Consider the following 17,493-nt stretch of genomic DNA (forward strand, 5'->3'; position numbering starts at 1 on the left):
TTCAGCTGAATGTGACAAAGACAAAGGAACTGGTTGTGAACATGAGGAGAAAAAAGGCTCTGGTGACCCCTGTTACCATCCAGGGGGGGGGGCAGGTGGACATTGTGGAGGACTACAAGCATCTGGGAGTGCACATCGACAATAAACTGGACTGGTCAAAGAACACTGAGGCTACTCTACAAGAAGGGCCAGAGTCGACTCTACTTTCTGAGGAGACTGATCCGCAAGGCCTGTGATGTTGTCGGGGTGGAGCTGGACTCTTTGAACACAGTGTCAGAGAGGAGGATGCTGGCAAGAGTGGAGACCATCCTGGACAACTCATCTCACCCACTCCACAACACTAAGGAGTACCTTCAGTAACAGACTCATTCTACCCAAATGCACCACAGAACGCCACGGGAGGTCATTCCTGCCTGTGGCCATCAAACTTTATAACTCCTCCCACTAAGTGTTAGTCACTCATAACACTCGCAACACTTCAGACGCTGTTCATTTATTTGCAACCTTTTACCTCTGTATATTGTGAATACTTGTGCAATATTGTATCTTTTACTTTAACTGCATCTTACTTTTATTTTTTATATTTCTTTTTTTCACTACTTTTATTCTTTTGTATTTGCTCTGTCACTGCAACTGTCACTTTATGGGAGCAACAGCAACACAATAAGTTCCTTGAAGGATTAATAAAGTTTCCTGATTCTGATTCTGATTTATATCAAATTATGTGATATAGAAATAATCCAGAAGGGCTAAATTTGACCCGGAGACAGAATCCCATATACGAAGTTTAAGTAATGATCTCCTAAATGTGAATGTTATTTATTTATGTTACTGGGAACGCTGCGCAATACATTTATTGTGGCCAAACGTTAGCCTCAGATGCTTTTACACTGAAAGGTCGTGGCGGAAGTTGTGTGTTTTCCACCGGCTGACTTGACGCGCTGGCTTTAAATGGGAATACCCTCAGTCCTGCTGTGGGAGTCTCCTTTAAAAAATCTTACCTCGTCACTGGGATGCGGTTGCCGGAGCCGGGCACCTAGCCGACCATCCCCGCTCTTATGCCCACCACCGGTAAGGCCTGTTTGTTTACCCTCCCTGTCTAATTCCTCTATATTTATATATATATGTTTTTATGTGTGATTTTTCAAGTGTGTCCTTTTAAGTCCGCGTCGCTCGGACGTAGCTAGTGTTTGCCGGCAGATGACTCCTGACAGAGCTAATGACTTTCAGAGGTAACCTCTCATTACGCACGGATAGCGCGCCGGCCGGGGATAAAATTAGAGGGCTTAGTGTGTAAATATGTCCTATTAATAATGCAGCGCTGCAGGGAGAACATGCACTCACTTGGCACAACGCGTCGGTGCAGCGAAAACTGCGGGTCACAGGACGTTTATAGGGGACTCGAACTGAGCAGACCGCGCCGTGGAAAAACGGTCTTCAAGTCTCCCACTGTTTGACTTTGTGTTGCTTTGCCTCAGCGTGATCGTTCGGCTTCACTATCTGTAAGGGAATTATGCGTAAACCCGGTGCCCTCTGCTGCAAAGAAAGGCGGATTTGGACAGTTATATAGCCCACTGGTTGTAGCCTATAGATGCCTCTGCACATGACCCACTTAAATCCTTATCTTAAGCGGGGCCTGCACTATATTGACTCTCAGTCGTCTTCTCGGCTGTTATATTTAATTTTATTATCCTGAATATATAACAGTATCAACCTGGTACCTTAGTAGCAGGACTGGTTACTCATTATTTAATGTGTTAAATGCTGGGAATAGCTCAGGTCTTTTGTTTAAGTATGGCAAAAGTCAACATTTTACTTTTAGTATAGTTAAATATTATCATCAAACATGTTTAAGTATCAGTATGTCATTGTTTAAGTGTTAATTATGTTGATTACTGGTATTTAAATGTTGTAGCTGGTTATCTAATGTATAACAATACATATATTTTGCAAGATGACCATGTTTTGTGTGCAAAGTCTTTAACCTCTAACTTAAAAAAGGCTGACCGTATTGTTTGACAAAGTAAAGTTGTGCCTGAAGGCCTTAAATAAAGTCCACAGTTGCCTTTCTTTAACGCTTTCTGACATATCATGGCCTGGAAGAACCGTCACCGACTGATAAGGCCTCAGATACATGAAGCCGGTGGCAGTGACTGATAACAGTGGATGTTCGTTCAGTGGAATGAAGTAAAAATATACGTCTTCTTTTCTTGTCACGACATGTCTGCCATTAAAGATGCCTCTCTTCTGTGACTGCAGGCGGAAAATTAAAAACACAATTAAAAAGACACAAAGTCTTAACAAGAAGCCAAGGCCGGCAGAGGTGACAGTTGCTGCTGCATTGCTAAGATAGGCTACTTAGCATTTGGCACGACTAGCTTAACTGGTGGTGTAAGTTTTTATTTTTATTTTTCCACCGTCTTCACATTTAGCACATACATAAGCTGTGAACAGTTAGCAGGCTAGCAACAGGGTAACTCAATTTAGGCCACACCATTTAACTGAACTGCACAATATTAACTTACCGTCCACTTCTGTCCTTTCCGAAAACATCAGGAAACACAACGTCAGGCAACTCTTGAACTCGCATTGTAAATTTTACAGTTACACGGTGAATTCCACAAGAGGGCGCTGTTTACATTTAGGTGATTTCTCCACAACTAGGTAAACACGTGGCAATATTTCAAAAAGTTCACCAGTTGTAATGTGTTTGTTGACTTTTTGAGAATTGGCTTAAGGCGATGTTGTTATTCCTGTTGTTAGCTTCTAGTTAGCTTAGCATACGTGGCTTCTAGACACCAGTAGTTGCCATAGCAGCAGTGTTCTCATGACTTACAACTGTTGCTACCATTTGTGCGTCAAGTATTTATTTTTTTAGCCTACACAACGTGTTACATCTTGTAACCACTACCTCACAAGTCTCAGTTGAAGGCAGTATAATAAACAAGCAAGTTTCTCCACTTTTTCTTTAGTCATACTAATACTTGGATAATACTTTACGCGGTGAAACAAATACCAAGAAGTCAAATGTTTTTATCTTAAAGGACCTAGGTGTGGGGTTTACTGCCATCTAGAGGCGAGGTCGCAGATTACAACCATAAAAAGTTGCCCCTCACTCTGCAGCTTAAAATGTAAAAACAAATATGAATGTGAATTTAGAGTCAGAGTGTGGCAGCTGAACATGGTAGACTCCATGAAAGAGGACCCACTCCCTCTGTAAATATAATGGGCTCATTGTAAGCTATTAATAGCGTGACCCTCATTTTAATTAGACGCTAATGAAGACATAAATATTAATATTACATTCTGTAAAAAGACCCTAAATAAATCTTACTTATTGCTCCTTTATCTCAAATATGTTGATAGAGCGTTTTGCCGTTTTTCCATAGGAGTAAGTGTTTATCTAAACTGAATCTGAGCAGCAGTGCAAATAGCTCATATGTAATCTTTCAGATCTGTGCAGTGCTTGATTGAGTCTGACTTCTTTACAACGTACAAGTTCTGACTTTCACAGTGAGACTTGTCCAACTTGTGGAAGAGGTATTCTGTCCTACAATCGCCTCTCTCTCTTCGCTCGAGTTACAACATGCCTTAAAATGGGGAAGCCTTGTGCTACTAATATGTCAGCCTCGCAAATATGGAACTGGTGCCGTTCCAAGATCTGGCATGTATAAATAAATGCCCTTAAAGGAAAGAAGGAATGTCAGTGTGGAAAGGAGCCGGTGCAGTAATTCAGATATTCATCAGGGTATACTGTATAGTAAACCAGTGTGGGCTACGTTGAGGTTGTTTTTTTTCCACTAAGTGTCATGAACATCCTGTTTACGTGTTCCTTTTGTTTCCTTTCCTCTGGTAAACATATGTTTCACTTCAAGTCTGTGGCTTCATTAAGAGTATTTAAGTGTTTTGATGTTTCCTCTGTGTGTGGTGTATGGCTCAAACTTAATTTCTTGCTTTTTTAATTAGTCCTTGACAAAGAAAACAAATCTTTCTGACTGTTTAATTCCTTTTCTTTTTCCAGAGAGGGACCACTCACCAAAGATGACAGATCCGTCAAACATAACCAACGCTGCGCCACACGAGAAGCGCTTTTTGGTGTTGTTTGACTTCGATGAGACCATCATCTCCGAAAGCAGTGACGACGCTGTGGTGCGAGCTCTGCCAGGCCAAGAGCTCCCTGCCTGGCTCACCAACAGCTACAGAGAGGGTTACTACACCGAGCACATGCAGAAGGTCTTAGCCTATATGGCGGAGCAGGGCGTGTCTAAAGACTCCATCCATTCGGCGGTGGAGAATATCCCACCGAATGCAGGCCTCCTGAAGCTCTTCCAGTATCTGCAGAGACACCAGCAGGACTTTGAACTGGTGGTGGTCTCCGACGCCAACATGTATTTCATCGAGACGTGGCTGGAGCACGCTGGGGTGCGTCACCTCTTCAGGAAGATCTTCACCAACCCGGCGAGTTTTGACGTGACCGGCCGGCTCGTGCTGCTCCCCTTCCACTCACACTCGTGCTCCCGCTGTCCCGACAACATGTGCAAACAGGTGATCCTTCGGAAGTATTTGGCGGACCGGCAAGCGGAGCGTGGCGGCGCTTCGTTCCAGAGGGTGTTCTACATCGGAGATGGGGCCAATGATGTCTGCCCCTCTCAGGCTCTGGGGCCACAGGACACCGCCTTCCCCAGGAAGGGCTTCCCCATGCACTGGCTGCTGACGGATATGCAGAAGTCCCAGTCTGCCAAGTTCAAAGCGCACATAGTTCCGTGGGTCAGTGGTGAGGACATAGTGGATTCCCTGAAGAAAATAATGGAGGAGAGATGAGATCTGTGCGCATGTGAACAAGGGGAGTGGATACAGTACAGCAAAGGTGCACCAACAACAGTCCTAGAGAAGATAGAAGAATTATTTTTAAACCTCTAAAGATGCAGCCAAACTATATAGTTCTTCATTTTGGAAATACAACTTTCTTGAATCAGATGTCTGTACCGAAATATGTAGCTGCAGCCGGTTACGTACTTTGTTTTCGAGGGATTAAATAAACTGGACGTAAATAGTGAAATTTAGAACCTTTTGAAGAAAGATTTTATTTCTTACCGGGGTAGCAGTTCATGCTTGCTAGCGACATATTCACGTACAGACAAGAGAATGTTATTCTTGACAAGGAAGCAAAGAGGCTTGGTTCCTAAATTGTACAACTAATCTTTTAATGTTCGACTAGTGAGAGAAAAACTAGTTATTCCTGTATTAATTAATTGGCATTAATGGCATATCAGTATTAAAACTCCCCCTGCAATAAGCTTGGAGATCAATAATGGATATATGCAGTATGTTCTGGTCCTTAAGTCTGATAGACCCTTTGAATATCACAGTGTACCTGATATTTTGAAGCAGTGTTACCTGTAAAAAATCCTTCCAACCGTGGGGGGATATCCCAGTGTTGGCAAGCGTCTTTTTAACACTCCAACCTAAGGCCTTGACGATTGACACACAAGCAGGTTCTGGTGTTACGGCACTATCCGAGACAAAAGACCACACATGTCGCGTCAGGCCCAGGACACGGACGGCGTAGAACAGGGATAAGGTGACTGAGGCTCAGGCGGAGTAGCTGCACACACACTCTCCACCACCCGTTACTGATACCCAACCTCGGGCTTGATTATACAACGGTAACCTACACCAGCATGAGTAGCCATACGCCAGCTCTTTTGGACCAACGCTGTCACCCCGTCCCTCTGAAGCTACGAAAGAAGCTGCAATGCAAAACACACAAGTTTTAGATTTTAAAGTCCCATTTGTGGGGTTATTAGCAAACACTTGCTGTACTTACACCACGCTTAAACTCCCCGTGAGTGTTATGTTGTCTTTTTATTTACATAATTAACTCAACATGTAACCTCGTTCTGCCTCACATCATGCCAGGGATGAAAATTATTTTTAAAAAAATGCATTTTCTGTTCAAATTCAGAACATACTGGGATTTAATTTAATTTTTTTTTTCAGTTTACAACTTTAAAAAAAAAAATTGTACTGTAACTGTATTACTGCTGCATGTCTACTGTACATCCTTTGATTTTTTAGAGTCTATTTTAAAAAGTTTTCCATGTTAATATGCACACATATTAAAGTAATAGTGTTTCTACTAAATATACGTTTATGTACATCCTCGTCGAGGCATTATAAGTGAATCTGGGTGCTGATGAAAAGCAGTAAAACAGTAAACTATAGTGTGTTTGTCAGTGGATGAAAATAGCCTTAAAGAACAACTTGATGCTGGAAATCTCCTTTTAACCAGTGTTTTAATTATCCCGGGAGCAGAGAAGGAAATCTAACGACATAATAACAACATTATGTTCACTTACACTGTCGTATTTTCCTCTCCAAGAATGAAATGTCTCTTATGTAACTGTGCCGCTGCTGAAACACTCAGATGTAGTGCTAATCCATACATGCTTTGTGGTTAAGAGACTAAAGCTGTGTTTTGTACCTGAGTTTAATCTTACTGTCGGTGGATCTGTGTAACTTTAATTGACTTTGTGCAATAATAATTAATACTTTAAATAGAGAGGAAGGGACACTGACAGCTGACATTTTCAGGGATGTGAATCAATCCCTGATCACCAGACCACAGTGCTTTTTTTGTTTTTTGTTTAAATGACGCTTTAAGATCATATTAAGACAACCAAATTAATGTATGTGTTGTTAGGACTGTGATCCACTAATATAATTTTCATTTGTGCGTGTTCAATGAAAAATAACAATGAAGTGTGTAGTGTATCAATGTAACAGGAATATAAAAGCCATTACCTGACAATGTGTTTCTGCTGTGTGCTTTATGAGCGTGAGACAACACGGTTATAACCTTTAAAGATCATTTGGATTCATCACAGCTAATCAGATGATGGTTGCGGTGCATTTATATCTTCTTTATGTCTCATGAGTCAGCCTCCACAGGATTATGACCACCTTCCTAATATTGTGTAGGTCTCCCTTGTGCCTCCAAAACAGTCGTGACTCTTCAGAGAATGGACATGGACCTTCTGAGGGTGTCCTGTGGTGTCTGGCAACAGGATGTTGTTAGTGGGGGGGCCTTTGAGAGGAGGGTCCTCTGTGGATCATCTCACAGATACTTGATCAGTTTGGGTTCAAGTGAATTTGGAGGCCAGGTCAACACCTTGTGCTGTTCTTCATGTTTTATTTTTAAGTTGTTCCTAAAGCGTTTTTGTGTGTGTCAGGCTGCATCCTGCTGGGGATGGCTGCTGCCATCAAGGAGTGTCATTGCTATGGGGTGGGGGGGCCTGGTCTGGTCTAGGTGGGTGCTACATGTCTAAGTAACATCCACACCAATGAACGCCAGGTCCAAAAGTTTCCTAGCAGAACATTGAATTGTCACAAGATGGTCAATGTTATTCGCTTCTCCTGTCAGTGGTCATAATGTTGCGGCTGATGGGTGACATCAGATATACAGTGTTGCTTGAAAGTTTCCAGTCAATGTAATGAGACTTTATCTCAGTCTGATCTTCACAACACAGACAAAGGAGCTTTCGGTGGCGCTCAGAATAAGGGTTATTGTTGCTCATCAGGCTGGAAAAGGTTACAAAAGCATTTCTAAAGAGTTTGAAATCCACAAATGCACAGCCGGACAGATTGAGAACAAATGGAGGAGATTTAAGATGACAGTTACCCTTGTCCCAAAAAACAAGATTACTCCAAAAAGAAGAAACATAATAGTCTGAGAGGTCACAAAGGAGCCTCTAAGGGGAACTTGTAAGCAGCTAAAGGCCTCTCTCGCATGGCTAATGTTAATGAATCCGCCATCAAGAGAACACTTGGACAAAGACACTGCTCTCCAAAAAGAACACTTCTACCCATTTGCTGTTTTCTAAATATCAAGCGGACAAGACAGAAGACTAGTGGGAAAATGTTTAGTGGACAGATGAGACCAAAATAGAATTATGTGGTTAAAATGAGAGGTTTTGCTTCATCCGGGCAGGGAGGGCATGTCATCACTGATGGACCAATAAACTGATTTATGTACAAATGATTAATTTTTTCAGATAAATAAATTAAAAAGTATATATTTAATGTTTAACAGGACTTCTGTGAAAATCTTCTGATGTTTTGAGTTAATTTTATGCAAATAAAAGTAGAAGATTCTGATGCAAAATGCAAAAAAATAGATATTTCACCATCTACATAGTCGTTGCAACTGGGTATTTTTCAAACAAAATGCTGTTTTTCCCTTTTGAATGCTGAGTAGCTGTTGCTTCTCCTTTGGCCTTGGCAAACTAAGACGAACTGTTTTGTCAGCAGCTGCTTCCAAATTACAAAACTCAATATCATCTTCTGGGAAAAGGCCAATAATCTTGACACGTCAGTTTCACAATAAGAAAAAAAAAAAGCTTTGTGTAACAGACAGACTGATGGCGTCTGGGCTCACCGAGAATTAAAAGGCAACAATTAGTTTTGTACTTGTGTGTACTTGCTGATGTTAGTGTTTTTTTATGTAGGCAGACGCTGTGTCAAGCCTGAGTTGACACAGCGTGAAGAAATAAAAAAGCAGGTGGGGGAGAGAGTTGGTTGAAGGCACGCTGAGGATCAAGGAGATTCAGATGACGTCATGTCCCTTTTCAAAGTACATAACGTGTTGATTCAGTAGCAGGAGCAGAATAGAGAAAACTGTGAATTGTGTGAAGATGTCAGGAAACAAGTGTTAAGTTTTATAGCAGTGCATTCGAAGGTTGGATATCTTTGAAGTATAAGCAGCAGAGATGTGTTTTTACAATTACATAACCATGTTAAACTTTCTAAATGAAGACTAGAGACTACAGTGAGGTGGGATCACACCAGACATGACACCACCCTTCACACTTGACTTGATGTGAACTACACAGCTGTACTTGATGGATGCCGTCACGAAACCACCACACAGTCGTAGACATATACATTAAACTCCAACCAGGGTGCTCTGAACTAGTTCCCTCTGCAGTATGCGTCTTCAGGACCACATTTACCATGGCGACACACAAACACAGAGATCACAACTGTGCAAAAACAATGCAGGACAGTAAATGGTCCCTTGTCCCCCCTATTTAGGAAGATCTAACTCAGCACTTAGGGGTCAGGCAACACCCATCTTCAAATCCAGCCTTCACTTGGATCTCAACTGCTTTACCTTGCATGATTGCGATGCTATTGTGTTGCAAACATCTGTCCACAGAAAGACGGGCTTGTAGACTGATCAGCCACAACATTATGACCACAGACAGGTGAAGAAAATAACATTGACGATCTCGTGACAATACAATGTTCAGCTGGGAAACCTTTAGAACTGGCATTCATTGGTGTGGATGTTACTCAGACATGTAGCGCCCACCTAGACCAGACCAGGCACCCCCACCCCATAGCAATGACACTCCAGCAGGATGCAGCCTGACACAGACACACACACAAAAACACTTTAGGAACAACTAAAAAAAAAACATGAAGAACAGCTCAAGGTGTTGACCTGGCCTCCAAATTCACTAGATCCCAAACTGATCAAGTATCTGTGGGATGATCCACAGAGGCCCCTCCCCTCAAAGGCCCCCCACTAACAACATTGTGTAGCCAGACACCACAGGACACCCTCAGAAGGCCCATGTCCGTTCTCTGAAGAGTCACCACAAGGGAGACCTACACCTACACATTAGGAAGGTGGTCATAATGTTGTGCTTGATCAGTGTAAACCCCTGAAGAAGAACTCAGAATCATCTTTAAGGTATTTCACCACATCAGTAGGTGCTTCAAAGACCCTATTTTGCCATGAATTGCACAGACAGAGCTCAGTTACTGCAACATTAAAACAATAAAATGAATTCAGTAGAAACCCTGATGCCCTTTAGTTTGAGGGGTCACACAATAAATAAAGGTATATAAACTATTTCTGTTGCACAGTTGCTGTTAAATGTGTGCTTACTTTATTTCAGTGTGGTGTAAATGAGACGAGGACTCACAGGCAACTTGGAAAACTCTTATGACCAGAAGATGGCGCCACGTCAACATGTCTCAAAAGTCTCGCACCACTCAGACGTGTCCTCCTGCCGTGACTTTGGTGAGTTCTTGCCATACACCAATCTCTTAAACTGACAAGAAAGTGACTGTGAGCGACAAATTAGTACGAGGGTTCCTTCGGCATAAACAGTAGGGCTGATGTAAATTCACAAACACGTCTCACAGTATGTGACAGCGAGTGCTCAAGGCCGTGGATGACATGTGTTCCTGTGTCATCATGTGAGGTTGAGATGCTGCTGAAGTCCACCAACTAATCTGTTGATTCAGCTTTCTTACTTGTGTTGAACTTGGCCTATTGTATATCCATGTTTTTGTCCTGTTACTGTATTTAACCAGTATCTATTCCCCTGTGCTGTGTACTTCCTCTCCAGTTTGACGTCAGTCAGATCAGATTCCCTCTGATCTGTCTTTGCATCTTCAGCAGTGTATCTCTCCACGTCTGATTTCATCTCTTTGATTTATTCTGTCACTCCGCGCCCCCGGGGGATTCCACGTCATCGCTGTTGTCGACCATTATATCTTCTGTTGTCAGTCCAGGACCCACTGATGATAAAGACGCTAGCAAAAAAAAAAAAAAAAAAAAGCTGACAACACAAAACACATGTAACTTTTGTCACTTATACACTCGTCTGCCACTTAATTAGGTACACCCTTTCAATAGCTGAATTGAGGCATCTTCTGAAGTTCAAACCAAGCATGAGAACAAGGAAGAAAGGTGATGTAAGTGACTTTCAATGTGGCATCGTTGTTGGTGCAAGACAGACTGAGTTGGAGTATGTTTGAAGGGTTCAACCCTCTCTAGGGTTTACAGAGAATAGTTTGAAAAAGAGACAATATCAAGTGAGTGGCAGTTGTCTGGGTAGATATGAGTCTGAGTAATGTTTCTGACCATGTCCATCCCATTGTGACCACCCATCTTCCATCCATCCTACGTCAACGGAAGATGGGTGATTTGCTCATATCATGGACGTGCACCTGACAAATCTGCAGCGACTGTGTTATGCTGTCACGTCAACATGAACCAAACCATCTCAGGATTATTTCCAGCACCTTGTTGAATCTACACCATGAAGAATTAACACAGTTACAAAGACAACAAGGCATCCAACCCAGTACTAGCAAGGTGCACTTATTGAAATGACCATTGAGTGTATATAATGGGTCTTATGGGCTGAGGGGAGGGGCCTCCATCCCACAGATACTTGATCAGTTTGGGATCTAGTGAATTTGGAGGCCAGGTCAACACCTTGTGCTGTTCTTTTAGTTGTTTCTAAAGCGTTTTTGTGTGTGTGTCTGTGTCAGGCTGCATCCTGCTGGGGATGGCTGCTGCCATCAAGGAGTGTCATTGCTATGGGGTGGGGGTGCCTGGTCTGGTCAAGGGGGGTGCTACATGTCTAAGTAACATCCACACCAATGAATGCCAGGTCCAAACGTTACAAGATGGTCAATGTTATTTACAGTACTTCTCCTGTCAGTGGTTTTAATCTTGTGGCTGATCGGTGTATATTGTCCTGTCCTCCCTTTTTCATCGTGCTTTGCTTTAGCCATCACTCTTTGGAAAACACCTCTTGTAGCTCTGCACCTCTCAGCTGAAATTATCCTACAAGAATTGATCCGTCAATTTAGGTCATAGCCCAGAAAGAAAGAGTACACGCTGAGTCTATTACGGCTAAACAGGCAAATATAACTTGCTGTCCAAACCCATCTTCAGTGACCTCCAGAGGTAAGTGAATGGATAGAAAACCCAATTAACATCAATCTGTGGAGAATGATGACAAATCGTATTTGAGGATCTCAAACCCGTCAATGACAGCCTCCCCGCCTCCTGTTGTACCCCACGTCAATATCCAGATATCAGCTGATACAGCCCTTCCTCCCACCAATAACAGAAGACACTCAACTGTTGAAATGCTTTAAATTGCCAGTGCTGTCTGATGATTGCTTTTATGGATAACGTCATTGATTCCACTCCATTCAATTGCTCCTTCTGAGGTGAAAGATAACTCGGTTAAGGGACTTGAGCCTTGTAAGAGGTCACTCTGAATTAGGATGCGAGCTTCCTATGCCAAAACGCTATCAGGCTGATTAGGGTTGTAAGTGTTTCCTTTCCTCTGCGTTTGATTTCTTCTGGTGATAGTTTAGGGACAACAGTGCCGGCCAAAAGTCGAGCTAATAGCTTCGAGCGGCGTCTCTCCCTGAATGAAACAACGAGTTAGCAACAGATGGAGATGGAAAGGAGAGCTGACGCTTAATCTCACGTCCTTGAAATGAACTGTAGAGATATGTCATCAGCCACAGGAGAGAACAAACAAAACAAAAAACACAATGCTTAAATTGTATCTGCGCGTCCTTGATGATGTTTCACAGACTGAGCCTCCCTGCCCTGTAAAAAGGAGCCTTTGTGAGGTGCTGTGTTTGCTGAAGTTGTACCAGAGGAAAACTGAGAAGGAGTCATGCAGTGTGTTTGATAAAATGCTGTAGAAATGAAAGTAACATGTAGCAATGATCAGAACCAAATGGCAAAGACATTATTTAAGGCGCTCTGCTGAGATGTACAGCAGATTCGAGCTTCTCTGGGGGGGGGGGGGGGACATGCAAATAATTGAAGCAAGTCCTGATTTTTTTATCTCGTGTTTGCATCGTGGATCGTACAGTTCCCACGGAGCGACTACATACCATCCTTTATTCAAGCAGCTAGCCTCATCTTCAAGTGTAAAATGCATGCAGGTGTGTCTAAGTCAGCTTTTTGTGTCAATATCAGCACTGATAGCAATCCAAATGGTCTCAAGATGCTTTACAAAGCCCCAGGGGCCTGAACCTGCATCTGGATAAAGCATACATGCGGAATTTATCCATGATGCATTAGATGATGCAGTTCATAGAAGACTTGTAAAGTTAATTGATAGAACCAGCATTCCAGTAGTAGCCTGTATTAATTATGAATACGTAATTTGTGTCTGAAAACTGCCGTCTTTGGCCTTTTCATAAAGTAATGACTCTCCATTACTACAACTGACTACTGATGCGTCACATTAATATTTCTTTATTTTGGCAATTGACATAAATAACTACACCAAACAGCATGCATTTGTATGTAACTCAAGATTATTTCCAGCACCTTGTTGAATCTACGCCATAAAGAATTAAGGCAGTTATGAAGAAAACAAGGCATCCAACCCAGTACTAGAAAGGTGTACCTATTGAAACGGCCATTGAGTGTATACACCGATCAGGCATAACATTATGACCACCTTCCTAATATTGTGTAGGTCTCCCTTATGGTCAGAGAATGGACATGGGCCTTCTGAGGGTGTCCTGTGGTGTCTGGCAACAGGATGGGTCCTATGGCTTTAGGGGAGGGTCCTCTGTGGATCATCTCACAGATACTTGATCAGTTTGGGATCTAGTGAATTTGGAGGCCAGGTCAACACCTTGTGCTGTTCTTCTTGTTTTTTTTTTAGTTGTTCCTAAAGTGTTTTTGTGTGTGTGTCTGTGTCAGGCTGCATCCTGCTGGGGATGGCTGCTGCCATCAAGGAGTGTCATTGCTATGGGGTGGGGGTGTCTGGTCTGGTCTACGTGGGTGCTACATGTCTAAGTAACATCCACACCAATGAATGCCAGGTCCAAAAGTTTCCCATGAGAACATTAACTACACCAATCAACTTGGTATTATGTTATAGATCTGGTGAAGTCCTCCTCTTCAGTGGCAGGGCTTGTGGTCGGATTGTTGGCAGTCCATAAAAGGGAGCAGGTCTGATTGATTGAAGAGGCTAATGCTCAGTGATTGTTTTTATTCGAAGTAATTTTGTGATGATTTTTGTTGGCGAATAAACACTCAGTCGGTTTGTACCTCATCTCATCGGAGCCTCAAGCCTCCCGCTCAATCCAGCCATTCTAACAGTAGGAAACCAGAAAGGTTGTAAATGAACCTCGACACAAAAGCTGAAGACCGCTGACATATTTTTAGCAACATATATATTGTTTTTAACACACTCTGCTGCACTTCCTACCACTAATCCACCCGTGTGCCCCGAAAATGAGAGGATGACAGCACTCCTTCGTCAGTAGATAATCTTCTGAGGGAGACAAAAGAAAGAAAATCCATAACCATTTAAAAACATGTAGCCGCACAACAATGGACGCAGTAGTAGAACTGGTATGTCAGACACACATTTCTTAGAGAATGAAGAGAGAAAACAATGAAGTTGTGATACCAACAGGAAGCCAAAAATTAGCCTGTATTTAAAACTATGTGCAGTCAGACACAGATAGACTGTTTTTATTTCTTTTTTTACATCAAGAAGGAAAACTGACTTAAGACTTTTGACTTGGTCTCTCTCTCTCTCTCTCTCTCTCTCTCTCTCTCTCTCTCTTTCTCTCCCTCCCTCTCTCTAACCCCACCTTCCTCCCCTCTCTTGCTCCAGTCAGTTTTCTCTCTTCCTCTGCTACAACCAAGCAGCTTTCTCCTTCTTCAGTCCAGTCTGCGGGATGAAAGCATTAAAACCATAAGACACAGGGTATTTTTTATTTATTTATTTATTTTTTTTACGAGTGGACGAGAATGCTGTTTGAAATTCGGCGCTGAAGATTTTTAATTTCCTGCTCACAAAAACACAGGAGTTCCTATTTTATTTTATTTTTATTTTATTTTATTTATTTTTTTATGGCCGGTTGATAAAGACTCCAAACCTTGATTCAGCAATGTGAGAAAAAACATCATAAAGGTGAGAAAAGATGAATTATGAGTTGATAAATTCTGAACAATGAAAAATGTTAACAGGGTTTGGGTGAGTTTCGCTTGTGATGCTAGATTAGCTTATTTAGCTAACAGCTAGCAGTTACGGTTACCTACATATAAATTCATTTAGAAGCTTTTACGTTGCTGCACTGTGACAGTTTTTGTTTGATTTTGTTTAAATAACTTTCTAATATTTTATTAAGGTTAAAAGGAAATGCAGCCCACCCCAATCAAAAAAAAAACAACAACAAAAAACGTTTTTGACAGAGTCGTTAGCTTAGCATTAGCTTAATGCTAGCATCGAAAGTTCTAGCATTTTTTTTTTAGACCTCAAGGTCTAGCTGATGTAATTTAAAACTACATATATTTCACAATTCATATATTGATTAATTATTAAGTGTATGAACTGTCAGAAAGTAAGTGAAATATCTGAATGGAAATAGCTTTTTATTAAAAATTTAAAAATGTTCAGTTAGCTAAAGTTGGCTAATGTTAGCTAATGTTCGCTGTTGTTAGCTAATGCTCGTGTAATTAAACCGAAGAAAGGAGTGACTCTAAACATTTTCAAAGGTGCCATCAGAGAAAGTTTGGCAAAAATGTATTTAATTAGCTTTATAGTCTAAATCTATTATTGTAGTTCTTATGATCTCCATAAGAACATTAGCTGCATAAATTAATTTGAACCATTTATCGCTTATTTATTGAACTAAACTCATCCTGTCCCTTCCAAGATATTTAATTGTTGGCACTCTTGCAAAAATTGCATTCAATCTGCTGATTATCTTGTGCTTTATTTCAGTCCACAACCAGCAAAAAGGTCACTGTAATCGTCTGGAGCTGTTTTACAAATGTTTCTTTTTTAAAAAATATTTGAGGTTTAAACTTAAATTTACCTGCAGTATTTAGGTATTGTTTCAGAAGAATCTAGAGACACAGTTACATGAGTCAAATCATTAACAAAAACATTTACATGCACGTGTTAAAATCACCATAGAAATGTAAACACGTGTTTTATTATAATATTTGTGCTTATTTTATTATTTTACAGGCATATGGGGTTTGAAATCTCTCTGCAATCCGCCCGAGACAACAAGAAGAGGAGAAGGTGTTAAAGACAAGGAAAGTAAGTAGATTCCTCCAGCATGCAGAAATATCTAGAATTGTATTTGTTAGGCTTTAAGGCTCATCTGTCATCCTTTGTTCACTTTCAACACACGGTTATTTTTAAGCCAGATTTTGGTGGAACAAAGCAGAGAGTAGTCTTCACTTTCAGAAAACTGTAACATCATTATTATCGATGATTATAATGAGAGTGAAGTGACAGCTGCTAACAGGATAGTTGATGGTGTTTGCAGTCACAGTGTTCTAACTTACTGTCTTTGCTGGAGGAATTATCTTGCACATGCTGCGTCATATCACGTCTGACATCTTTGAGAGACTCACAGAGTTTTCTCTAAATACTCAGTCGGTCGTAAACACGAGTTACATAGATAAGAAATGCTGTTTAGGTAACGGCATTTGTCTGTTTTTTGTTTTTTGTTGATTTTCAGTTAGCCAAGACGTGTATGACATGAGTTTGTTTCTGCCTCTGGGTTTGATTTACTCTGCAGGCGACTGTCATTGCTTCCTATCTTGACAAGTCCTTATTAGTGTTGTCCAGACAAACCTGCCTCTAGCTTCTTTGTTGCTTTCTTCACAAGCAACTGTACAATTTCTTGAGTCTATATGACATAGAAAAGTATTTGCTTCATTTGAAAGCATGTCTGCTTTGACCTGGGACTTTTGTTGCGTATCTCTACCGCCCATCAACTTTCTACTCTGCGGCTCGTATCTAATCAGGAAAAACCACCCCCACAAAAACGCTTGGAGGAGCAGCGTCAGCAAACTACAAACTTTTTATAGTCACATTTTTGCGTTAATAGTTGGTGAGTGTTTCATATTCACCATAGATGTTGGGTGGAGCATCACTTTTATTGCTTTGAAGGAAACCACTAACCTTCACATTCACAGCTTGAAGTCCTTCTTATATGAGCTCGTGCAAAGCTGTTTTTACCGGCTTTGTAGGAAACAGGAGGCTGCCGGTCTGAGGCTGGGAGACATCTGGATAAAAGTGCACTGTACCACCTCCTGGCTTTCGATGTGGCACTATCTTTTCACAAATATGTGAGGTTTATTTTCTGTACTAACAAACTAAATCAAGTGGTTTGACAGAAAATAGTGAAGGGCATCATATATGTTTAACAAAAGACGACGATGTGTTTGGTTATATTAATTAACACATGCTCATTCATGCTAATAGAAGACACGCGTCTGTTTTTCCTTTTGAGCATCCCCAGATTGGAAGATTGCTTCTTCAGAATTACCACCGTTGGCAAAAACAAGATCCAAACAATGTGGGGGGAAACTCTAATCATCAAATACACCACAAAGCTCTGTAAAAACATTCCTTATTCAATTACACCTAACTGCGTGGTGTTGTGCGGAAGTGTGTAAACTTTGGTTGTAATCCCTTAAAATGTCTAAGGCTCACAATGAATTCAGCAGTAGCAGCGTGCTTTTGCTTTCCTCATGAGCTGAAAATGCCCAGTTTCTTGTCATCAGTGAGATGTGTGTTTGGGTGGTGATAGCTGTGCCACTGGGCCTCCAAATGGTGCATTACACAACACGGCCAGATGTGCAGTTTTAGTGGGCAAGTGACTCTTAAT

The 17,493-nt window shown here is 41.4% G+C and overlaps 1 protein-coding gene across 2 annotated transcripts; it reads left to right on the forward strand.

The window, feature by feature from the left end:
* The first annotated feature begins 797 nt into the window (after window positions 1-797).
* Window positions 798-6,811, forward strand: LOC311504397 (putative phosphatase phospho1). 2 transcript variants are annotated; one of them, XM_084567437.1, is made up of 2 exons: window positions 798-1,071; window positions 4,022-6,811. In XM_084567437.1, the coding sequence occupies exons 1-2, from the start codon at window positions 1,059-1,061 to the stop codon at window positions 4,819-4,821; spliced, it is 813 nt and encodes a 270-aa protein (XP_084423563.1). In that variant the 5' UTR covers window positions 798-1,058; the 3' UTR covers window positions 4,822-6,811. The 2 variants fall into 2 exon arrangements, with proteins under 2 accessions (XP_084423563.1, XP_084423564.1); XM_084567438.1 differs by lacking the exon at window positions 798-1,071 and adding an exon at window positions 1,117-1,232.
* The last annotated feature ends 10,682 nt before the right edge of the window (window positions 6,812-17,493 follow it).

This window comes from Chelon labrosus, assembly GCF_963514085.1.
Source record: "Chelon labrosus genome assembly, chromosome: 19".
Lineage (NCBI taxonomy): Eukaryota > Metazoa > Chordata > Actinopteri > Mugiliformes > Mugilidae > Chelon > Chelon labrosus.